This window comes from Patagioenas fasciata, chromosome 3 (assembly GCF_037038585.1).
Source record: "Patagioenas fasciata isolate bPatFas1 chromosome 3, bPatFas1.hap1, whole genome shotgun sequence".
Taxonomy (NCBI): Eukaryota; Metazoa; Chordata; class Aves; order Columbiformes; family Columbidae; genus Patagioenas; species Patagioenas fasciata.
In genome coordinates this window covers 23783194-23809189 of record NC_092522.1, presented here as the reverse complement: position 1 = coordinate 23809189, position 25996 = coordinate 23783194, and the positions used below count along the sequence as shown (strand labels likewise).

Genomic DNA, 25996 nt, shown 5'->3' with positions numbered 1-25996 from the left:
TACCTCCCCATTACCTGTGCAGCAAATGAAAGGAATATGAACTGTCCTGCATGAGTGAAACAAAGGCCAAAAAAAGTGACATGAGATGATAGTTAATGTTGTGGAGGATGGGGGCTCCCACTGTTCCTGGTAAAGATCAGTCATTTATAATTTCCTCTTGCTAAGGAGGGGTTCTAATACCTGTTTAATATTTTTCCTTTCTGCTGTGGACTTGGCCATTATCATGCGTATGGTGTAAAGGATGAGGCCAGGCAGGCGCAGCAGCTCCATCCCATTGCCAATGAAAGCAGAGGCAATCACATAGTTCACAAAGAAGGCTCCCTGGTCAGGTAAAAAAACACATCTGCAAGGAAAGATATCAGACACCGGCTGGAAAGCTGACAAATATAGCATATCTACGGTGGATCCCTACCACCTTTGGAAATCTTTAACCATAAGGGTAAGCACTGGACACCATAGGAATCAGTTAAAGGCTTCTGATAGTCTTGTTCAAAACGAGTACTCCAGAGTTATACAGTAAGGGCAATACACGTAAGAGCCTGGCTGAGTTGCAGTCCAGATGAGGAATAAACTGTTCACAAAAGGATACAGCAGTCTGATGGGTGGCTGATTACAGACAACAGCATCATTTCATGTCTGCAACAGCAACCCCAGACAAGATGAGATAAGACTGCAACAGAATAATTGACTCTCTGAGCTTAATAACTCCTAATTGTCTTCTTGTTACTGATTTTGAAACAGCATTTGGAAACCTAACTATGTCCTAATAATTGCATTATATTCCTTTCCTCCAGCCACAATCTCTGAAGAGGTTATAATAATCAATATTTGCAAACGTGCAATGCTGGTACAAAACCCTTCACATTTCTTAAAATCAAGAGTCAATGGTTTTCAGAAAGAAAACTGCTGTAGCTATTTGGTCTCACTGTAATCCTTGGAAAGATCCCCTGTCCGTGACACACAACAATCCTCAGTACATTTTCTGGTCCCCTCTCACCCACATAATATCATCCTGTCCTTTCCTGTATTCTACAAAATTTGTAAGGTTTTGGGAAAATAACTGTCTCTTTATTGAATGTTTGCACATATTAGTTAGCAGGAAAAAAGTATGGATTTTGTCATAGGAAATTACTTGCATTTTCCTCCCCCTATTCAGAAGCTCAACATCATCCCACAGGGTACCATCTCCAAGTATATTTTAATAAACACTAACTAAAGTTAGTCAGCAACCAAAAAAAAAAAAAGTCTGAAGTATTCCTTTACTGAAGAATTGCTAATACTTACTCCAGCCTAACTGCAGAATCAGACGATTCTCTGTCAAACAGCCAACGGAAAAAAAAGTCAAGGCTGAAAGAAAGATGGTTAACATAATTCAGTCTTCAGCAGCTTAGTAATGTGTAAAAATGTTTCTTGTTCAGATTAGGATAGTGCATAGAGTGAATTTAACCAAATAATCTCTACACCACTTCAGCCTTTTCACAGTTACTGATAGTCAGAAATAGGAAAAAAGAGAGAAAATCAAACAAAATAGAAATGTCAACTTCATACTAAAGTTTTTATGATTCATTTTTAGCAGATGTTACATAGACAGGACAAATACATATTACCCAGTTAGCTAGGGAAACAGTCAAATACTGTAAAGGTAGAAAGAAAAGGACAACTATAACTGAAGTATAAGACATAGTCAGGAGCAACTTTCAATTAGTCAGTCTTACAAGGTTTTAAATTTCTTTGCTAAAGGAAAAGACAACCTTTGAAAACAAAGGGCTAAGAGGTGTTCAGATGAAAGATGAACATTGAAATCCAATGTGTAATGACGATATAAACATACACACTGGAGGGAGCGGGGAGACATCAACTATACTTCAGCTAGCAACTAGAAGACAGAAATAAGCTGCCTTACATGATAAAAAACACTCCAACATCGGTCCATTAGACTATGTTTCTTTACCTGGTCAGACCAAGGGAGGGCAGAATCAATACCATGAAGATCAAAAATATGTAGACTTTATGCATCATTATTCTGTTCTCTGTAGATCTACCAACATAAAAAGTCACTGAGTAAGAAACTCATACAAGAACACTTTCACACATGAAGGATCTTGCCCAGAGTATGTCAGCACACATCAGATTTCCAGCTTCCCCTACCATATCACACTACTACAAGATACTCACAAAACAAACATCTTTGAGATATTCACTAATTTGGACCACGCCATCTAGCTCTCAGCATCTTCTTGGGCAAAGAAAACATTGCTGAAAGTTAATCCAGACTCTGGATTAGCATCACTACAGGTCTGCCACACAAGCACAGGGATGTGTGACAATCACGGCTGGTCTCTCATCCAACGAGACTCACATTTTGCAACAGCTTGTAAACAAACCGCTCTTCAAGTGTCACGCCAAGAGGGATTTGGCAGTTTGTAAAAGGGCACCACTGCCAAGAAACCAGACACTCAGACAAGCTACTGGACTGTCCTTGCCAAGTGTCAAGTCCTTGGGAAGAACATGACACTGCTAATGCTATTCCTCTACTACAGTAGCAGAACATCAATCTAGTGACATGCTGTTGCCAGAAAAGTGCAGTGATCGCTATAAACAATTCAGACTGTTGGTGGTATCTGATATGGCATGAAAGCCACAGAGGTTTTATTATAGGATCACATAGCCCTTGGGCACTGTGGGACGTATCAGTACAACTATACCGAGGCTTGAAATCAGATCTGTGACGCCGGGGACTTCAACTGATTGAAAAGGGCTCCGAGTTTATGTGCCTAGTGCAACTACCAGAAAAAAAAGCTTAACTAAAAGCATAGAACTTTGACAGATAAACAGTAGATTCCAGACATGATGTCTTACAAGGGAACAGTACAAAAAAATAAAAAGTCAAAAAAAGCTGACCTTCAAATATAAAACCAAACAAAAAATGGCTGCAGGTATTATGCAAAAAGATTGAAGGAAGTGGAATGAAGCTGGGATTCAGCATGCAGCGTCATGCTTTCATCTGACTGCAGGAAAACTGGGGATGAAATCTGGTACATCAAACCAAGCTGTGCCAAGTTCTGCAAGCCAGCAGCATGCTTGACATCTCCTGAGTGCACCCGTCATATCTAAAAATACTTGCATCAACATGTCTGCTGGGCCTTGGTCCCATAGGTGTTCTCACATCACCGTATCTGCTGGGCCTTAGTCCAATACCTGTTCTCAGATCACCACTAACAACATCCAGCAGTGACTCAGTTGTGCACCAAGAGTCACATCCAGACCATTTTTTCAATCAAAACAACAAAAAGACTGATGCCCTAGTTATAAGTACCACTTGGAGCACTTTCTGTTGTAGTGGGATTCTGGGGTCTTGTGATGTTCTCAGCCTGGAGGAGATCCAAACCCCCACCTTCTACCCTCTCAGAGAGCAAGCTTGTTATGGGATCAGAGGCAATTCTCTCAAGCTACTTAAACACACGGAGGCATGAAGGGGAGTTGGGATGAAGCATAAGCAAATCCTGAAATCCTGTGGTCAGATTATGCTTGCTCTGTCGATTACAAGTGACTTAACTACAAAATGTTGGTTATAACATCAGAAAGAGATGAGAACATGACATTCCCTGTCACAGGAGATGTGCTGACTCAAGAGTTCCATGAAAGATAACCACTTTGTCCATTTATTTTAGTAATTCAGCTGATAAGGTCAAAACAGAGGGAAAAAAAAATCTTGCTTACTTCGTCCAGTGCAACTCCAGTAAAGTTGAGTAATAGACAATTGTTGGTAGCAATGCTGAGAAGGACCAGAGCAAGAGCGTTGGGAAAAATTGACTGACAATGGGATTCTAGTGAGAGGGGAAAAAAAAAAAGAAGTATTAAAACAGCTGTGGTAGAACAGAGGTTGCAATATTCTGCTTTTTGTAAATTACAGTAGGTTGGACTGTGGAAATTTTATTCAGATACAGTCTTAAAATGAGTGAGTGCTCAGCACTGACATACAAGACAAAAAGGAAGAGTAGGACTGGGAATTAAATTCCATGAGAGTGTCACAAGCAGTTTTTATGTAGTTTATGCTAGCTTAGGGAAGTATTTAAAACGAACAGTTTGCCAGAGACCTTAGCTGCAGTCAAACTGGGATCAGATATAGATGTCATTCTGTTCTGAATCCAATAAGCAAAACAAAATCGTGGCATTTTACTCCAGAGTTTAAATCTGAATTCCCCCCTTCCCATCATAAAAGCAAAAATACAAGTTGGACCTGAATTTCCATTTTTGGCAAAGGTTTTTGATTGTAAACTTTAGAATTATGTAAATTTGGAATGCAATTTTTTACTACAAACAATACATTTATAATAATACAAAGTCTCAGAAGAAATTACTGCAGCCTACTGTCAAGGACCAAAAGAGGACTAAAGACATGACTCTGGACATACGCTTTCTAATCAGCAGCTACGTAAAACAATACTGATAATTTCAACTGACTTTAGCTTACAGACATTGTTTAATTGTCTTACGATATACCTATCAGTTTAATCAACGTTTTGGTCTAATACACAACTATATCCAAACATGGTGATACTCACGTTAAGGTAGTGAATAGGTTTAGTGACATTGAACTTGTCCATGGTTGAGATGATTATGGAAGGAGTAGTAAGAAAAAACAGCACAATAAAAAGAAGCAAATTAATGCAAGCCCATCTAAACCACCATTTCAGTCCACGCACTGAAAGATTTTTCCTGGAAAAAAGGACATAAAAACAAGCAGTAAGCATTTGCTGCTAAAGGAATATACATAATACTATCTGGCAAGTAACAGGTGGCACTGCATTTTCTAAACCGAGTTGTATAGTCTCAAAGCTATATAACAAAGCACTACACAAGCTCCAGTTGCTATTATTATAGAACTATAGAAAAACGTGCAACCTTTCTTGAATGATAAATTGTGCTTGCAGAAGAACACATCTAGTGTTTCATAATGCAAACACCATGTCTAATGTAGTTATGATTTGGGATTAAACACTTCCGCAGAAGTACTAAACCAAAGTAGAACAAGAAAAGACAGACAGAAGAAGATACAGAGAGTTTCTGCAAGAATAGTTACCATAGGCAGAATGTACCAAGAAACTGTGATTTAAAAAACACAGTTAAAAAACCTTGTGTCCCTTCCTGCCATATTAAAACAGCAACTACAGGTCTTCAACAGGTTAAGTTCTTAAATGTTGTCTGAAATGGTTTCCAAAAGGACTGGAACAACTTGAAGCTCAGCCGAAGCCAAGTATTAGAACAGACAAAACAGAGCAACAGAGGCTCAGTAACATCCCCAGTTATGACCACTCTTTTTGCAAACCTAGGCAAGTGTAAGCAATTTGGCAAATCCCTGTACCTTCTCTTCTTCAAGGAAGAGTGGAGAAAGGACAAAGAACCAAAAAAAAAAAAAAAAAAATCCAAGACTAACAAAACAAAAACAAACAAACAAACCCTCACACCAACAAAACCAAACCAAAAAACCAACAGCAATAAAACCACACCATCTTCTCCTCTCAGAGATGTTTAGAAAAGCTTTGCAAGTGCTTCAGCCTTCTGCGTTTCAACCATCATTTCCCGTGTCCACAAGACAGCACTTGTAGAAAGGAAGAGGAAATGAAGCACACACACCTTTTCATGAAAAAGGCAGGTAAACTGACCCTACTTTGAAAGCAGCTTGCGCAAGATTTCTAATTCACGTCTCAAAACAACACACCTGCAAAAGACACAGCTAAGAATCATGGCTGTTTCCTTTACGGTTAAAAATTCTGCACTTTATTCCCAACTGTAGAATTGTAGTTCTAGAGAAAAACTCAATTTTTAGAAGTAGATGGTATAGTCACCCTGAAAGTAATTTTCTATTAACATCATTAGGAAAAAAACTGTATCTAAAAAAAAATAAATTCATGCATGTGAAACGCAGTAACTTCTGCGTGTTTGTGTCTCACTTGTGGTTTTGTTTTGGGCAGTGGAAATGTCACAACAAATTCACTGTTCTTTGAACAGGTGATTATATTGAGCTAACCTTAAATTCTTTGCAAAGGAGTTGGAAAATGTGTAGTCATTTTTAGCCTGCAAGCAGGACAGAAGGTAGCACAGGAACAGTTTAATTCAAAAAGCATTTATCTATTCCCTGACACTCTCCTGTAAGCAGTGGGTAAATTCTGGGAAATATACTGAATCAATAAAAAGATGTTAGAAGACAGTCCATAGCTCACAGAGCAGATCAAGTTACACTCATCATGCGGAAACTCAAAAAAAAAAAAAAAAAAAACCAACCACCCCATACTTGGAGAATACTCAGCACTAACACCAAGTTGCTTTCTTCGGATCTCAAAAGTAAATATGCATTAACCTAAAAAAATGGAAATGTTGAGGCACAGACATTAATGAGCTGATTTTTTTTCTTATTTTAGTTAACAGGAACTGCAGATACCAGAACTTTGGGGTGGTAAAACCCTCATCAGCCTCTGAGAGGCCTCCCTTAGGTCAATGAAGAGCACCAGGAAAGGAAATAAAGATGCACATCAGCCACATCCAAATGCTACATCAAGTCTTAGTTTAGGATTAAAGAAAATGCACTCAGCCCCCTTCTCCTGTCCCCATTCTAAACCTACGTTATAATAAATAAATGGAAGACAGGAATCTCACCAACAAATATTCTCAGGATAAGGAGCGTATCTGACCTCCCAGTTGGATACGCGCAGCTCCCTGCTGTAGGATGATGTCTGGGGTTCTCCTATACACATAATGCTCTGACATTTGCAGGCATTGAAGTCCTTAAGGACACTGTGAGGAAGAAAAAGAAGAGGAGAATTTTTCCGAATTTTTACACCTGAAAATGACGTATATGTAATAAGAAAGACTGGGAATAGCGATAGAGGGTGTTTTGCTTTTAATAACCAGAGATTAAGATAGACAACAACATAAGATTATATTATGTAGGTGATGACCATCACATAAACAGTTACTACCACAGATCTTTGAGATCCGACAAAGTCAGAAACAAAAATCAGTTTTGGTTTGAACTGTTCAGTGCTTCTACCAACACAAACAGCAGCAGTGACTTATTAAAAAAATATTAAAATAATAATTCAAAGCCTGAGAGCACTGGAAAAAATAAAAATAAATACAACCAGTTCCCCAAACACCTCTTTAGGTAACTATAGCTGTTTTCAGATCAAAGCAGACTAGAGGATTAGTCTGCACTCTCTTTTCATTACACTAGTCTCAAAACTAGTCAATTTTGCCTTGAGTACCAATTCGCAGAAAATTTTTTGTCATGCCAGTATTCTCACAACTCAAAATACTACCCTCTTTCACCCACTCCTAATATCATCACCATACTTCATTTTATCTTCTAATATTATGAGCTGATAGACAATGACAATCAATGTATTTAAATAAAATTTAAGTGTATACAGAATAAATGCTTTCAAAAATTTCTCAGAAAAACAGTAATAGAAGTGCCAGGCATATATTCAGAGACAGTGCAACTATTTGTGCATTACTGTGTCAAAGAAGTTTCACTCCAGATAAGGTCTATTACACAAGCATGGAAACAGTATATTTAACATTTGAACAGTTAAACTCTAAAAGTCTTAACATGCTTGTTTCTCAGTTGTGCTCCTAACATAAAGAAAACAGAGAACCATGCACACATACACCAAACAAACAAAAATAACCCTCAGACCCCAGATCTTTACCTTACCAGAATTCAAGTAGCGATGTCAAATTCCCAGCATCTTGCAGCAGCAAGCATTTAAGAAAGTTAATTATGCTTTGACAGTTTATTTTTAAAAATACATACACAGCAAGCTTTCGCACTACCAGCAACACTACTGAGCCCCGTCACTAACCAAGCTTCTACAACCACCTGCCTCCATGAAGCCTTCCTGCTTTTCTCATCCTATTTCAGGGCTCTGCAAAACAGAACCTACTAAAGGCACCAACCAACTTTCTAATTTGATGGTAGCCTCAGCTTCGCATGTAATCTAACCTAATTTTCCAGAGAACAGAGTACACTGCATCAATTCCAAGCTAAACAAACTAAAGTCTTTTCAGTTCTTGATAATTCAACTCTGAGATGCCCACAGTGCAACTCACATGCCCAAGGAGAGACTATCCCGTCAAAATTGTGTGTGACAAATCAGCAGCTAGAGAAGGAACTTCAGTGCTTATTTCTTCTTTCAGTTCCATGTTTTAAAACGTTATTGTATGCTCTAGATTTTCTAAATATGGTGTGTAACACTAGAAAATTAAGAGGGGGGCAGATTTCACCACACAATCACTACTCAAAGACCAGCAAGCAAAACTTTCTCCATCATCTCAAATTCTTGCAAGGAATTCTATACCCTGGACTTCCTTGGAAAAAAAAAAAAAAATCACGAAAGACTGGCTCTCTAACACAACTTCAAGGTCAAAATATTGCAGAATTGCAGACAATTTAAATTGGAGAGGCTAAGAAGAATAACAAAAGCATGATGTGTCGTTTTTCTAACAAAAATATTTTGCTTCCCTCTACCCACTTTGTGTTAGTAAAAGACAATCAGAAAGCACCAACAGAAAACAAGAAGCTACATGCATTTTCTTTACAAATGACTGAGTAAAAAGTGCTGAACAAATTCTGATATTAGGCCTACACATGTATCTCTAATAACAGGTAAGAGATACATAATGTGTACCTCTTGCCTATGGCCAGGTCAGTCTACTTTGTTGAATGACTAACTAGCAGTGGGTACTGGGACAGTTTGGTAATTGGACCACTTGCACAGTAGAAAATGGAGAAATCAGTAACTCCTATTCAATAGTCAGGCCTGCTATTATCCTCCACTGATGGCCCAGAGTCCACACAGAAGAGAAAGGCTCCTTATCTCAATAAATATCTGAGCCATTTAGTTCCTTAGATATTTTCTTTACTCGACACATAGGAGTTAAATGCACACTTAGGGGAAAACTTACCAGAAAGCAAAGCAGACCAAATCCACAGGATGGTGAAGAAGAAGAAAGGAAGAAGAACCAACATAAGCAAACAAGTGACACAAACAGGAGATCACTTGTACTACTATAGTTAAAAGAGAACAAACAAGACAGCAGACAAAACTTACTAGGTTGCCATGGATTTCTCTTGAAATGTTACAAAAGCCATTCCCAGCGGGTTATTATAAACAGCTTCTTCCTCTTTTGAATATTCTTCCATCAGTTCATTTCTAACTTTGGTATAATAATCTACAGCATCCTCCTGTTGGGAAATTGATGACTGTTACATTCAAGTACCAGATGGCTAATATCTTCATTAAAATACAGCTTACACAAACCACAGTCTCTTCTTCATACTACTTCCACAAATTACAAATCATGTCACAATGCAAAGACAAACAAACAGGAAGTGTTTCTCATACTTCAATTTTTGCACTGAGATTACATTTGAAAAGTTTTGGGGAACTCCATTTCTGCACAGTGCAAGAAAAATGAAGGATGAGCTAACTGCAATAAGTGAATAATAAATTTCTGAGGCTCAACAAGATGTCACACAAAAACTATTCTCTACTCTTCTAACAGTCTACCTGGCCATAACTAAAAGCGAACACAATCTCTTACCTTTTCACATCCTCTGACTTCACAACAGCAGAACTGACCACACGGCTTAGGGCTGATTTTGACCCGCTGGCCATACTTCTGATCCAGGTGTTCATAGTAAGTCAGGCTTTTTTCCGCCTGTTTTCTGGACAGAAGAACACACCCATAACATTTTGCAAGAACACAGTTTCAACATCAAGCTTAAGAAGAATACAATCCCCAAGAGAAAAAGTTATGTCAAGGATTGATAACAAATTAATCAGTCACCAAAGATATTCATACATCTTATTTTGGCTACGTAGTATAATTTACTTTCAAGTCTGTAATAGCATTATACAGCCTACAATTGTTGTGAGATTCCACAGAAAAAAAACAAGGTGCATAGCCTAGAAGATAACACTTTTTTCCTCCTGTGACCAGCACCTCCAGCCAAAGAAACAGGATCCCAGAGTTATTAATTCAATAGTTGAGTTTTCCACTTTGCACTACCTAATGATAAATACATACATAAATAACCAGCAAGTCAAAGCTTATCTTATGCAACACACCGCACAGAACACCTACAAGAAATAGGATGAACTCCACAATTCATCTTAAAACACAGCTGAATCTAACAAAATCCAAACCAGAACTTTTAGAGCAGAATTCATTCATAGTATCTGCAAGCTTAGTACTACTCGCCTAAGTTGAATAAAAACTGGCAAAACATTCATAAAATTAAGCTAAACTTGAGTAGATTAAAGAAACAAGTACCTTTTTCTGAAGAGATTAATAAGCCTGGCTACATCATAACACAGCTGGACCTCCAGCACAGTGCAGGTCGGGTAGGCAGCACTGAAAAGGGAGCAGCAGAGCAGAAGAGTAAGAACAGAAAGTTCAGTGAAGAAACTGTTCCAAAAAGCATCCCTGACATCTAACTGACATCTCAATCACTCATTTAATTTCTGAATGAGGTATCATAAAGTGGAGATTTCCAGACAGACAGGTTCTGAAAGTTACCTGAATCTGAGATGTGCAACATTATTCCCAGGTAAAGATCACATGGGAGCACGAATGGGAAGTGTGGATATACAGGATTTTCTTCGATGCTAATTTTAAGATCAGATAACTAAATTTATTGAAATATAGTCTCTTCTCAATTCTGTCTAAGGAATTATGCTTTTATTAGATGGATACTATAATATGAATTTTAAACAATCAAAAAGTCAAAAAACATTTCTGCTTGGGCAGCTAAAAGTACTAGGACAATTTTAAATCTCCCGTTCCTAATGACACTACTCAAACACGGAACTTACGTGAAATGTCCTTGTACTGTCTCTTCTTTTGCATTTTTTGGAATACCAGTTATAAACAATGTGCACTTAACCTGCAAGAGAAAATGCAACTCCAATTCTGAGAAACCACACCATGAAAGAGAAAATAAGAATATGAGGAAGGCAGTGACACAGCACAAGCAGCTGTGTTGTAGAGGGGAAAAAACGTAGGAAATTGATTTTTATTGGAGCTGCATCTATTCAAGACAGCACCACATTCACCTTCCACATTGGTAGTACGTTACACCAAAATTTCACAAATCCATCACCAACCCACTTCTCTCAATTCATTTCCACAGCTCACTCAGTGGAGCTTTGCTTTCAGTGAATTCCTTCACACTCATGCCACATTCTAGCAAGCAGGAGGCATCTTAGCAATTTACTTTTTTAGTATTATCCACTTGCAAACATGCTGTATTTTTTTTTCACCACAATACAGAAACTTACTGTGTTTTCTTCTTTATATGTTACATACTTCATGTGATGTCTCATGAAGACAACAGTCAGAATCAGGTAAATAACAGCAAAAAACGTGTGCAGCCAAAGAAGATTATTACTGTTGGAAAAAAATGTTATGAATAAGAACAGGAAGAACTAATTGTTCAACTGGTACAAGTAGCCATCAAAATGTTAAGCAGATCAGAATCTCTCACTGAACACAAAACAAGGACAAAAAGGTAGTTACTGGTAGTCAGTCATGCCTACACAGATGCCTTGGACAGCAATTAGGGTTACTTGCTTATCATAAAATTCTATGGGAAACAGACCTACAAAGAAAACAGATATTCTATGATATAGAATAGCCAATAGCCCACACTATGCTATTTGTCAAAATGTTTTTTATTTGCCTTATTATTTACTGTGCTGAGTACAACATTGAGCACTCCTTGAACACAACCCTTGCTCAAACTGAAAACAGCCTAACACAGGGAGTGAATTCTGCTTCTCTGATAACTCCTTCCTCAAAGCTTACAGAAGTTCTGTGAACAGTTCTTCAGTTTTGCAAACAGCATTAATAACTACAGTCAACTTAAAACAGAGGAACCTATTTTACAGATTAGAAAACAAACAAACAAAAATTTCCCACTAGTTATAGGATTCATAACGCTGTTAAAAACCCAAAGCGCAATGGCAGAAACTCTATTGGACATGGACTAAATTACCTTTGAAGGTCCCTTTCAACAATTCTATAGTAGCATGGATAGATATGGATTGATCAAGTAATAAAACAGAAAAATTGCACAGCTTTGTATCTCAACAATTTTACAGACTGTTTTTAAAACACGTGGAGGTAATTTTAATCATGATCTCGGATGGGAGAGATACACGCACACATAAATCTGATATAAGAGAATTTAAGTCATCCAAGTTACACATTCCAGTAGAGATGTGAGCTTTATTTTCCTTCTGAAGTATGGCTTCTTTTAATGTGGAAATTTCTGAAAATAATATCACTAGATGTGCAGTCATTAGACAAGAGAAACATGTGGCGTAAGAAGTAAAAGCTGAGAGAGTAGAAGCCAAGTCTCCAGATTTCTTATCAGCACTGTAACTGCATAGCCTGAAGCAGAACATACGCCAGTTTCAGCTGATGAAGCATGAATAAGTAATTCCTACCACGCGGCAAATATTAATTCATGTGTTTAGAGACTACTGCAGAAAAGAGACATCAGCATAAAAGTACTCTGCAAGATTTACTTACCCAGTTGCTAAGTTTACTATAGTAGTTCTTCCAAAACTATAGGGATCTTTATCTAAGAAGAACAAAAACAAGTAGCATAATTAACTCATGTGACATTCACATGCAAACTATCAAAAAGTCAGCTTTTATTCTATTTTTTTAAATGTTGGTGTACTTTTTAAAATCTTGACTATGTTAATTGTCTGAAAGAATTAGAATCATAATCAATGCTGGTTTACACTATAATGCATTTTAAAATTGGACAAAAAAAATCCTGACAGGATTATACCACATCCAATACATTAAAAGAAGTAATGGATAATTTTAAAAAATGTGAATACTAGATCTTTACAGCAGTTCCCTTTCTCCCTCCAATCTCCCTTCACATCCACTAATAACATTGTTTTGGGATTTGAACACATTTCCTTCACATTTTTATTCCACATTCACTGATTTTTTCTCTCAGTTTAAAAAAAAGCACATTAATTCAGTGTTGATAAAACAGTATGATAACCATACTAAGGTCAAAAATGAGAAAGTTGCTATGACATTGTTTCTCTAGACTGTCAAGTATTTTTAAAAATGATAACAAAAGTGAGTGAAAATTGAGTATATGTTCACAAAGAAAAAAGAGCTAAGCATATCTGGAAAACCAAACAGTCTTCCAGCATAGACTGTTAAACCACATTGCAAGTTAAGTCATCACAACAGAAAGAACTACAAAGGCACAAAATTGACATATGGTGAAAGGAAGAAGGGGAGACACACTAAAACTTCATATTTGTTTTTCAGCTGTATTTCCTAGCATCACAAAAATTCATGTAGGAAAAAGGAAGCTGTCTTGTCCTGCTATTTGAATTAACATAGAGCACTTATTGGTAGCTAAGATACTAGGACTTTTATAAAATTATAGTTAGAGAAGGACAGTGCAGACAGATTGATGTGTATTACAAAATCCATTTTGGTATAAATATACAGGTAGTAACTACACCAGAAGAGGGAACTATATTCTCTAAGTTCTTTGAAGGCACCAGCATCTCTCTCTTTACTTTATGAAGGAGATTAAGACAGCAACTAGGGCACTTGTTGTGTTGGATTTGAGTCTGTAAAATGAGGGATGCTGGCTGAGAACACACAGATGGAAAGCAAGGAAGAAGTGACTGTGAGGTGATAAAGGGTCCTTCAAAAGAACAAAAAAGGAAGTGCAAAGAAGGAAAAAAGAACAGCAATGGTCTTTAAGAAAGTAGATATTAATATAAACAGAGAATTTATAAGAAAGAGCTGATAAATGGAAGGTCAGAGATGGCAGTTCCACAAACAGTCCTGAAGGCACAGGTACAATGTATACCATGTATACCTTTAGAGACAAGGGCTCATCACAAGGCTTTTTAAAACACAGGTAGTAGTAAACTGAAAACCAAAACTAGGCCACATTATTAAGGACAATAGAAAAGGATAAATTATAGGGACAAAGATCAAAGTCAGTACACAAAATAAGAAGCAATTGTTGTGGCATAAGAACAAAAAAACAAATGCAAGTACTTTTTTTTTTTTGCATCACTATTCGCCAAGATGATCAACAGTGAACAACTCTGTAAACATGATCTTGACAAGACTGATATAAGGTCAGGTATAAAATGAGCTTGTAAGGTCTCATTATCAAAAATGGAAGAATGTTTAAATGGGATTTAACACCGTTCTGTCCACCAGTATTCTCATTAGCAACCTGAATGGCAGACTAGAGGACACACTTACTGTATTTGTTGAGTGTGAGTTAATAATGAAAACAGGTAGGTGTCACACTGGCAGCACTGGGAAATTAAGAGAACTCAATGGAAGGAATGTTTTCTCATGTTTGTCTAAATGGCGTTATTAAGAAGGCCAGAGAAGTAAGACTCCTCCATCTGAGTAACACATTCCATCGATTCATTTGTTGGGGACTTCTGCTCACTTACTCTGACAGTTTTGTTGTTGTTCCCCCCCCCCCACCCCATTTTTATCAAAAAGATTGCATCAAAAAGATCCTCTGTATTTCATATAGCATGTCCTAGGATTTTTCTTTTCTGCCTGCTGAAGAACAGTTCTCCCCTCATGGCATTTTCATTTTCAGCAAGAAATTAGAGAGCCCTGTAAGTTTCAATTTACTGTTAGGAGAGAACTATTTATTCAGTAATTCTCTGGCTACCAGTACTGAAGGTTTCCTCCAGACATGTAAATCTGTGACTGCCTGAAGAAGGGTCTGTGTGCATAAAACCTTTAATGTGTACATTATATAAAAACTTTAATGTGTACATTAATGGGGAGAAGGAGGGGCAGGCACTGATCTCTTCTCTCTGGTGACCAATGACAGAACCCAAGGGAATGGCAGGAAGATGTGCCAGGGGAGGTTTACGTTGGACATTAGGAAAAGGTTCTTCCCCCAGAGGGTGCTGGAGCACTGGAACAGGCTCCCCAGGGAGGTGTCACGGCCCCAAGCCTGACAGTGTTCAAGAAGAGACTGGACAACACCCTCAGACACATGGTGTGAACTGTGGGGTTGTCATATGCAAGGGACAGGAGTTGGACTCGATCTTCGTGGGTCCCTTCCAACTCAGGACATTCTACGATTCTATAAGCAGGACTAGACTGCAAGAAACATGAAATAATTCTTTGTCTAGTCAGCACTGACAATGTCTCAGTGAGAAGATTGGTCCAGTTTTGAGCTGCAAACCAAGACAGAAGGGAACAAAGGTAGACAGTCTAGCTAGATAAAAAAAGTTCAGAAGACGGCTGATGATTTTGTTATCAGCCAAATGGAAAACACTCCTCATTAATGACTGAATTAATGGGTCTAGTTTATTAAAAAAAGAAGAAAAAGCACAGATGAATTGATACTCCTCAAGCAACTAAAAGGATATTGCGAAAAGGAAAAGAATAATCTGTTATCCCCAGTCATCTTATATTGAAGCAAAAGAGATTCAGACTGGACACCAGAAAAAGATTTCTCAACTGTAAAGGCAGTTTCCATTGGCAATGCCCTCCAATAAAAAAAAATCATAAAGAGTGCCTAGATAAACACCAGCTAAGAGGGCACAGGGCAATTTAATCCTGCCTTGAGCATTCTAGTTTTAGCCATCTATGCCTGCATATGATCTACCACCTTGTTTCCAATAACAGCCTTTGACAGACATTTAAAGAACCTCTACACTCATACAAATTTCACACAAAATTACACACATATCAGACTGCAGAGGGGGAACCAAATCTTACAAAGTTTATAAAAATTTAAAAAAAAAAAAAAAATCTAAAAGCTTTTGCAGTTATATAAAACAAAAAAATTCTTCTCAGAACGCAAAAACATTTCTTACCAAGTAGATCACCCGATAGGTTGACGGGCAATATGACACACACAGACAAAATGCTGACAGTAATCAACAAGCAGATGATGTGACGCTGGAAGGCAAGGTAATGTATGGCATCTTCACCACATTTCTCGTGAATCTCGTCATTCCTGCATCACAGACAGAAAAAGCACACGGCCAGTCTACTTAATATCCCTGGTGTTTTGGAGGGGTGGTTTTTGAACACACACTGATTTCTCAGTCTACCCAGTGACATCTCCCTTAATCCCTACCCGTTTACACCACAGTTGTGTTCTTTCATGCATAAATTTAAGTTCCAGAAGTGTCTTTTTCTTGTGTAGTATCAATATACAAAAATTAACACGATGGAATTTAAGACAGGAACAAGTAATCTGAAGAGCAAACATAAATCCAAGTTTTTATCAGCCTGAAAAGAGGACAAAGTTATTTGTTGGGACCTCCTGCTTTATGACAGGGACAAGGTGTCAAATCTACCTCTCAGACTTCAGGATCACCCTGTGACAGTATTCAGTCATCTCCATGAGGAAAATGACAACAGAATCACCTTACACTTATGACATCCAATTAATAAGTTTTGGAATGAATCCCCATCATCTATCCATTGTCAGCAAAACAGATCATTAAAATAGGAGTTCTTGGAAAAGGAAGGAACTAGCAAAAATGGAGAAAGACAAGCTCAATCCCCACCCATTTTTTGCTTCAACGTACTCAAGCTGGAAATTAGAAATTATTTTTAAAAATTGTGATTTCCTAAGCCCCAAGAGGTACAAAGAATGAACATCACATGTCTAACACACAGTTTCTGGGAAGCAGTGGGATGGGCTTTTCCTAGTTAGTCAGTTCCATTTCCAACTACACCACCAGCTCTCCACAGAAACCCTTGCAGGGAAGCCCTGTTTTCTGCCTGGGGCCCTACTGGCTTGAAACAGGAGAACACCCACTCAGGACTCTTTGAAGGGTGAAAGCCTAGAGCCTAGTTATTAGCTCAGAATTCAAATAAATGCCATAGATTCACTTAGGTTCACACACTGTCCCAAGATCAACAAGCTCCTGGGCTGCCAGAAGGACGACTGTACCCTGAAGAAGCATTCCCACAAGCTGACCGTGTTTTCATATTCTTTTTCCACCCCACCAGAGGCACCTGTATCACTGTTCATATTAAATGCTATCAACTGAAGGAGAGAGAAAAAATAAAATTGAATGCAATGCACCTTTTTAATTAAAAAAATAGAAAAGCAAACCACAGCTCATTATTTCTGTTTCATATACTTACTGCATCCGAAAAGCAGCTGCCATCCAAGAACAAAATCCCTACAAATAAAGAAGAAAGTTTTTAGAGCTAATATCCAAAAAAACAGAGTCTCTAATCTGTACAGTTAAGAGAAGTGTTTCTATTAAGCCAAACTCCTAGGTAGAACGTTGGCAGTTTGTTGCTCTGAAATCATAATTTAGAAACATACAGAAAAATACCTTCTAGTCTACATACTTTCTACAAGGTACTTCATGTGTCTGTCTTCAGAGAATATTTAAGGTTTTGGTTTTAGTGGTTTTTTTGTGGTTTTTTTGTTTGTTTGTTAATTACTTGCAAATTTAGTGCTTGGGCTTCTTCAATTCATACAAGTGTGTCCTAATCCCATCCCCAACGAACGTATGTCAAGTTTGAGGCTTCTAAGGAATTTTTTTTTAAAAGGTTGTTTCAGAGCAGAACCAAAGCCATTTCCAGAGATTCTCCGATTTCAAGGATAAGTTCCACGAGAGTCTAATACAAGCCAATCAGTTAAATGGTAGTTAAAAACAATGCTGTGATTACGTTAACAGAAAGGCTTCTAGGACATGTTTACAAAACCTCCTCTGAAGCCATACAGCAGAGATCTTCTCTTAGTTAATATTCCAGCATGGTTCAAAAAATCTTGTCTCTCAAAAGACCTCTTCTTTTAAGTGAATAGTGTTAAGCTAAAGAGACACATTTTTATTCAACAGTTTCAGCTATGAAGTTGCTTTAGGGCTTTTAAAAAGATGAAGGAAAGTACACAAATAGCAGAGCAACCCTCATCAAACACCAGGCTTTTGATGCTCACACAATTATTTATTTGCAAGGCTAGATATTAAGTTGACACAAACATTCAAATGTAGGCTGCCACTACTGGACAGCTCTTGCGTGCTTCATTCTGAAGCTGCAACACAAAATATAGAGAAGCGTGAAATTGAAGACTCTAGAAAGACCATGGATGGAACACATTAAAAAGTTCAGCCAAAAAATTGTCTTCTGCTCCAAACCAATTTCAATATTAAGAGCACATGGTATTATTACTAGCTTCACACTTGCATTCAGTTTTCTCATTTTTGTGAGGAAGAAAATGTACTGTAAAGACCACCTGGGTATGATTTGCAATATGAAAATAATGTAACTTTTTGAACTGTTATTTAAGCACAAATTATTTAGTAGTCTTTTTTCTTCCCCACCTCCTCTTTGAAACTCTAACTTGTAGTCCCCCTCCTAATTAAAAAAAACTGGTTTGCGATATGACAATAGTTTGTCAGGAAATTGAGAAAGATTACGTATGGTTCTATAAAAAAAAGGACATCACTAATTTTTGCATACAGATGGTCTTCCAGCTTAATGACTGGTTCATTGGGCTAGGTGGAATGGTAAATTACAACAGATTCCATTAAACAGTTTACATTCAAATAAATATCAAAACTCTGAAGTACTTACACTATCGTATTCAGGATCTTCAGGTACTGATGAAGATGTTGACAATCGGTTGTATCTTGATTCACTAAAATACATTAAAGGACACTTCTAAGTATCTTGAATAATATGATGGAATTCCACAGAATTATTTCAACTTTAACAGTCCTGAAGTGCTTTTGTACTACTTCCCTTAATCACTTTTTCACTTATGAAAGCTGTGGCATATGCTTAATTACTGAAACTTTTGCTGTGTCTCATGTTGAAAAAGGAGGATGTGAATACCTGATACCAGAGCATTTAACTGAACTAGAAAGAAAACAATGTTTTATTGGGATACTAAATCACAGAAACATAGGAGAATGCATGCAAGACATGTCTGGAAGACTAGTGAGGATCAGATTTGCAAGGTAGCTTCCTGTTCAGATATTCCTCACTACAAGACATCACCTCTTTTCCCTCCACCTCTCTTCTTCCATCTTACAGCCTCTACTCAGAATTTCTCTGCCCAGTTTAATCCTTTACCTGCAGGGCCACATCCCCACACAAGTTCAGTCCTGTAGCAAGGCTAGAAACAGTTAGTGACTCTGTAGCCCTCACATATAGCAAACTATCTGGTTTTAGTTAATTGCTCGAAAGAGATTTTGCAATGGTGATAAGCCAATAATTACAGGCCAACACACATTAAAATGGAGCGTGCTTATAGGTGTATCTATGACAATTTTGACCTAGCTGGCTGAGGCCAGTAGGGACAATACCAGAGGCTCCCCAGTGTCCAACTGCTCAAGGACCCGTTTGTCCCATGTAGGCCCATACAGCCCATGTGGAAGCCTGTACCAGAGCATCCTCATTCTGCTGCCTGAGCTAGTTGTCTCAGTTACTACCCATCTTTTTTTTTTTTTTTCTGTCTACTTTTCACAATTGTATGAGGATTACACTTAAAACACACTGAGTCCTTTCCTGCCACTTAGTTGTGAACTTACCACAACTTAGTTACACCACTAACACTACCAAGAGGCCCGCTGTTTAAAGTTTACCCACTTCATAAATACACAGCTAGCTTTTAAACATCCCAAGACATCATCCTGTAGAAATACTGTTAAAAAAAAAAATTAAAAGCTCAATTGTAGGATTATTAAAAATCAGTGAAGAATTTCATAAACCTACAATGACACGTTTCTTTTTTTTACTTCTAAATCCTTCAGAAATATTACAACACAGGCTGTGTAGGGAGCTCTGGGAAGATCCTGGGCTTGAGCCAAGATAAACAAAAGATTTAATACCCTTCTATCACAGAAAGTGTAGGTATGTGACACATTAGCAGACAAACAGCCTATTTTCTTACCTCCACTTCCTTAACCCACAACTGTAGAATGAAATTCATGACAGTGCCCAACACACAACTTTATTACTGAAATCACGAACAATAACTCTGTGAGTGGGATGTACATCACACAGAGCAGCGTAAGGACATTTTTAACAAATATGTGCATGCAATTACAAACATATATAATTGATATAAACGCACTTAATTTAAACCCTGTTTACTGTACCTACTTCCACATTCCCCAGATGGTTTTAAGAAATCAGTCTGATTGTGTATCTTTTTTACCTTTCAGCTTCTGACACCAGAGCAACACGACCGTAGTCCCAGAATCTCTTTCTTATAAAGGAAAACACTAATACTAAAATCTAGAAAATAAAAACAAAGATATTTGAATATCTATTTTTCCATTTCATAAGAATTATTCTTAAGTGTATAGGAGCTGTCAAAAAAATGCTGTCCTAGCTCCTAAACCAACCTGCCTGGGATCAAAGGACCAGATCATCTGCTTACCTGTTTCAATTCATCAGGAAGGAGAACTGCGCGCAAAAATACTTCCAAACTGCAAGTCCATGACGGTTTGTGACAGGAAAAGTAGCACTTCAGAGGAGGCAAAAACTACTTTCTCAAGTATGCTAATTACTTTTATCCTCAATAAAAGTAATATTTTATTATAACTCATAAAACCCAGATGCTTGTATTTGATCTCTGCAATGTATCTTTTCTCTCCTCCCTGTATTTCCACTTTTTGAAAGAGGCTAAGAAAACGGGAAAAAAAAAAACATGCTATTTCATAGGTGCCTTTTTTTTTTTTTTTTAAGAAACAAGTTTCTCTGTACAAAGCAATGAAGCAGAAGTAACAAAGCCTGTTTTCTATGCATATGTAGCACACACCCTCACCTCCTCGCCTCTCCTACAACTTATACCTGTTTGGCTAGAAAGTGGTGCTACTGATGTAACTTATTTGGATCTATGCAAACACCAGCTGTCCAGCCAGGATACACGTCAAGATTATCTACATTTCAAGATTACACAGTTCATTTCCACATTTCACAATGAACAGAACTTTCTTAGAAGGAGCCTTCCTCCCAGCTGGGAAATTTACTTTAGATCTTGCTCCATCTAGACATTAAACTTCATGCAAGCAGGAATTTCAAGGTATCAAGTTCTCTAGACTCTCTGACAACTTTGGTTGAAACTGGCAAATGTATTCTATGGTTATTAGGATGAACTGCCAGGCAAAAATAGGAAGGCAATGCAATATATAAACCTTACTTCCTTAGGAAACCAGTTTAGAAATAATATTCGGGAACTCATCAACTGACAGTTACTAAAGGAATCTGCAGAAAATATGTCATGAACATAGGAATACAGGAGTTGCTAAATAAATTGCAGTACTCAGTACCTGAAGAAGAGAGAAGACTTCTACATTGCATCTCTCCATCTACCTAAAGCTGTTTCAGAAGAGGGTTTCGCAGCAAGGAACTCACATGCAGAGACTGATTATCTTAAAACTCAACCACAGCTTTAAAAAAGAGGTCTCCCCAAACACCTCAACTAAATCTTATTAAATGCTGTGCCAGGAGTTGCACAGAGGAGTAAATACTGCACACTTGTAGAAAATAGATTTAAGGTATCCTGTTTCCCCAAAAATAAGACAGGGTCTTACACAAATTTTGCTCCAAAAGTTGCTTACTTTTTCCATGTACAGCTGACTGGACACTATTTTAATTGACTTTTTAATGAACTGTAACTAGGGTTATTTTTGGAGTAGGGCTTATATTTCGAGCATCCTCAAAAATCCTGAAAAATCATGCTAGGGTTTATTTTCGAGGAAACAGGGTAGCATGCTTCACACACCAAACCGATAGCAAAGAATGCCACTACAAAACTTCTAGGAACATCCTCCTAGTTCCTACAGAACTACCAGCTCAGATATCACACAGGTAGTTTTCAGTTTCCCCACAGTGGCTTTACAGAACTCAGGAAATACGTTATCCCATAAGTCTCATTTTACTAACACAAACCTCACTTATCAGGCCCATCTGTAGGTCTACAGCTCTTTTTCCAGTGGCTTAAGACCACTTAGACCAAACTTATAGGAATAACCATAAGTTTTATTGGGGTTTCAGGCCTGTCATGGAGCCTCCAGACCAGAAACTAATGCTGTTTGTCAGGACTGAGCTGATCAGTACATTATTTCCTCAGCAGCTTCATGAAATCTAATTTTAAGTTTGTGAAATTACAATTTTCTGTATTTTATTTCCTTTTGAAAAATAATCAAATTAGCAAACTAGTTCCCTTCCTGAAAAGATATCCAGTACTTAAAGCCAGAGTAAGGAAAAAACAGTCTTGCAGTTAAGACAAATGATAGAAATTTGAGTTACCACTACAAAGCCCACCATGACTCCACATGCAGACCCTATGATTTGCATTCTCTCTACATCTGCACATCCAGTATTCAGTGATGCTGTCATCCCACGTGAATGTGATCTTTCATCAATACTTGAAAAGTGCTTCGATGTTCCTGTGATGGCCTTAGCACATTTACTATACTGAAGATTCTCAGAAACAAATTCCTACCTGATAAATAAGAAAATTTTGAACAGTCTAACTTTTGAGAAGGTCAGAAGGATTTTCAATACAATAAACAGAAACTGGACTTACAAAAAAGGAGGCTACATCAAGCAGCAGGACAGTTGGGATTCCACCAAAAGTTACTCCTTGGAGCACTGTGCTGCCTTGGGCAGTGCTGTAGCAATATGTCTCATTTGTTGAGTTGAAAGGTAGAGTTCTATTCCAGAAGTAGACTAGATGAGAACGTCCAAAACCCAGAAAAAAGAAAGGGTTCATTTTGTCTTTCCCTTAAAAAAAAACAAAGACATGAAAAAGTGAAACAACCATGTGAAAAGCCTGCCTGGTATTTGTGAGATGTACTAACATTTGCAAGAACAAAAAGTGCAGGAAGATTCAACCAGGAAACTACTTCAGAAGTGAAGTCATACTTGACAATCTTTCCCTGTAAAATATTTCACAATAACCAACAGGCTCAGTTAGTAGCAGTGCAAGAGTTCAAGACATCCAACCAATTGTGTCCTCTACAGACATCTGAGGAAGACAACAGAAGATCCCCACAAAATAAATGTCTCTATTTTCTAACCTATAACATTGAACTACTTATTCCAGCCTGGATTCTCATTCTAGGAGCAACACAGGACATTAAATATTCCAACAGCAGCAGTTTGAAGATTTTGCTTCCAGTTGATGAACATGTGTAAACATACTGGATTGTGAACTTTGTATTCAAATGGGAAGACCTTGAAATTATTTACAAATTCACCACTAATTCTGTGTTATTTTCCTTTTTTAATAAAATAATTCAACTGAAAGAACAGTAGAGTAATTACGGTACATCATGAACAAGAAAGAACAAAGACTATTTCTAATTTTCTAAGAGAACAGCCATCTACCTCATTTTAGTCAACTGACCTGTTCGGCTATTGATACAAGGGTATTTTTATCAAGCAGGCAATTGCTCACTCATTTTGGGCTTTCCAATTCAAATGTTTCTATTCTTGGATATTATTAACTTGATGGTTCCCACGTACTTGGGATAAAAGCATGCTTCATGCAGAAAATGCTTCTGATTGATAAATTCATAAAGCAAGCATACCCCCAAAAACTCTATCATTTGAAAACCAGTATTGTAGATCCTCATCACACAGGTCCAGAGACACTACTTTTGGGACGTCTCTAAACAAGGACTGCACATGTCTGTGATGACAGCACTATTCTGGATGCTGAAAAGAAAACAAAGCCACAACAAGAATATGAACAACTACAAGTTCTCCCTTTAAACAGCAGATAAATGGCATGGAGAATACTCCTCTCAAAAGAGCATTTACTAAATGTTGGACTGTGTGACATGGTGGGGAAGAAATTTTGTCCCAGCTGACATCTTCCATCACAGGAAAAAAAAAAAAGCAAAAGCAAAACACAATCCACACAAACAAAATTTGTGCTGTGAATCTGCCCTTGCTTTCTAAGGATTTAAATTTAGCACTGACAGAGTATTTTTGAACACACACGGAAAACCTTCCTCACAGCAACTGCAGAGACCTCATACTAAATTTGAAACAGCACACTGGATCTTATCAGGCAGGGTTTCCAGCTTTCGAAAACTATCGTTTTCAAACGAGGCGGCTGTCAGGAGATAAGCGACCGGCCAGACCTCCGGCGGGGGGAGTCGCGCTGCAGCAACCCAACGAGCGGCGCTTCGCCACCTTTCCAGGGACCGAGCCCCGGGACGGGCTCTGGAAACGAGAAAACTCTCTCCTTGTTGTGTCTGGGACCCCGACAGCGGCCCCGGCCCTAAGAGGGCCGTGAAATGGGGCTGGCCGGGCCGGCTTCCCCAGTGGCACAGCAAACCCCAGGGCTCGTAGCTCCCGCAGGGAGCCGGCCCCTTTGCTCGGGGCAAGGAGGACGTCAGGGGGTTACCCGTGCCCGCCCGCCCTGAGGTGCCTCTCGGCGCGGAGGGGACGCCCCCCAGGGCTGCCCCGACCGACCGCTACCCGCCCCGAGCCCGCCGGGGTCCCGCTGACGGGCGAGCGGGGAGGAGGCCCAGAGGAAACGGCTGCTCCCCCTCAGGAGGGCCGGGCAGTGGGAGCTGGAGGGGGATGGCCCCAGCCCGCGCCCCAGCGGCCGGACTCACCTCGCCCTCTCCCCTCCCCGCGGCCGGACCTGCCCCGAGGCCGCCTCACGCAGCCCCGTACCGTCCCCACACGGCACCTCCGACCAGGGCTGCAGCTGCTGCTGACACCGGCAGCGCCGCTCCCGCCCTCCCTCACCTGCACCAGAGCAGCCTCTCTCGTCTCGTCCCGTAACCACACGGGACCCGGCCCACAAGTTACAAGCCCCGGTAACAAGTCCCGGGAGGCGCGCATGCGTGGCCGGGCCGGGCTGTGCCGTGACGGGCCGTACCCGGCTGTGCCCAGCGATCACAGGCTGAGAGGGCGGTTATAGGTCCTCCGCCTCCTTCTGTCCCTGATGGGGAAGCGCAGCCCCAGAGGCGGCTTTTTCAGGGGGAACACTGCTGCCCCTCAGCTCTCCAGCCTCTTTTTTTCAGACCCTGAAGTGCTTCCCTCAGGGAAAGGACCCCGGGGTAAAATAACTGGACAAAACTGCCATTTCCCCCGCACTACTGCGCCTGTTTGGCCAATATGACATGGCGGCCGGGAGGTGCAGTCACCCGGTTTTATTCAGTTTCAGCACAGGAGACACTGGGAGCTGTGCTGGGAGCTGGGGTTAGTCCTGCCTGGCTGGGTCAGCAAGAGCTGCTGAGGCAGAGGCCTGTGTATGCCAGAGCTGCCTTTAAAGCATCTAAAGCCAAGGTTTCCGTGTTGAAAATGTCTATAATGGTTTACTACAGTTATGTTAGAAGTTCATGGCTTATCTATGAAAATTGTATGCTGGATCCTAAAGACAAAACGTCTGATTGAAGAATGAAGGGCCTCCTGACTACCTCCTGATTTCTAGCACCGCAGTGCTCTGTTTTGGAGGAAACCTTCTGTGGCTCTACGACTTGCACTAGCCATTAACCTCCTAAAAAAACAGATGCGAAAAAGAGCTTTTATAGCAGAAAAGGAAGAAGATATGTGATATTCCAAGGGAGATTTCACAGTTTGATGAAGTGGGCAAGCATGCAGGCCATATGCATAGGTAACTCTGAAATAAATTGAATAATAGTAGTAATATGAATGTGATATGGATGTTACATGAAATATTCAAAGCCCCTTCTCTTTGCATACCTATAAAGAAATAGCATTCAAATGTTTGTTGTATATTGGAAAAAATGAGACTAGGGAGTTTAACTTACCATGTCTGTGGCAGGGCTGGGATGAGACTGCTTCCCAGCCATCTACAGGTACGTCCTCTCGTTCACAGGAGTTAATTCCTTCCAGCCAAGGGCCAGAAACACAGTACAGCAAGGCCCTGACACCCACCGTTACCCTTTATTTAATGCTCCCTCAACAACCATTT

At 39.1% G+C, this 25996-nt stretch overlaps 1 protein-coding gene across 6 annotated transcripts in view; it reads right to left on the bottom strand.

Moving 5' to 3' along the window:
- TMEM63A (transmembrane protein 63A) overlaps positions 1 to 24949 on the bottom strand; it is a 33386-nt gene extending 8437 nt beyond the window's left edge. The window contains exons 1-19 of one of the 6 annotated variants that reach the window (XM_071805945.1): positions 24805 to 24949; positions 23631 to 23757; positions 22625 to 22821; positions 20246 to 20325; positions 18658 to 18721; positions 17215 to 17252; positions 15927 to 16069; positions 12601 to 12652; positions 11346 to 11454; positions 10881 to 10951; positions 10339 to 10419; positions 9607 to 9730; positions 9114 to 9247; positions 6658 to 6795; positions 4566 to 4719; positions 3721 to 3827; positions 1952 to 2038; positions 1285 to 1347; positions 181 to 343 (exon numbers count right to left, since the gene is read on the bottom strand). In XM_071805945.1, the coding sequence (XP_071662046.1) occupies positions 181 to 343; positions 1285 to 1347; positions 1952 to 2038; positions 3721 to 3827; positions 4566 to 4719; positions 6658 to 6795; positions 9114 to 9247; positions 9607 to 9730; positions 10339 to 10419; positions 10881 to 10951; positions 11346 to 11454; positions 12601 to 12652; positions 15927 to 16069; positions 17215 to 17252; positions 18658 to 18721; positions 20246 to 20325; positions 22625 to 22810 (1794 nt within the window). In that variant the 5' untranslated portion in view covers positions 22811 to 22821; positions 23631 to 23757; positions 24805 to 24949. Of the gene's footprint in view, positions 1 to 180; positions 344 to 1284; positions 1348 to 1951; positions 2039 to 3720; positions 3828 to 4565; positions 4720 to 6657; positions 6796 to 9113; positions 9248 to 9606; positions 9731 to 10338; positions 10420 to 10880; positions 10952 to 11345; positions 11455 to 12600; positions 12653 to 15926; positions 16070 to 17214; positions 17253 to 18657; positions 18722 to 20245; positions 20326 to 22624; positions 22822 to 23630; positions 23758 to 24668; positions 24757 to 24804 lie in introns of those variants that run through there. The other 5 variants (XM_065835245.2, XM_071805943.1, XM_065835244.2 and 2 more) reach the window with 5 other exon arrangements.
- Between the last annotated feature and the right edge of the window lie 1047 nt (positions 24950 to 25996).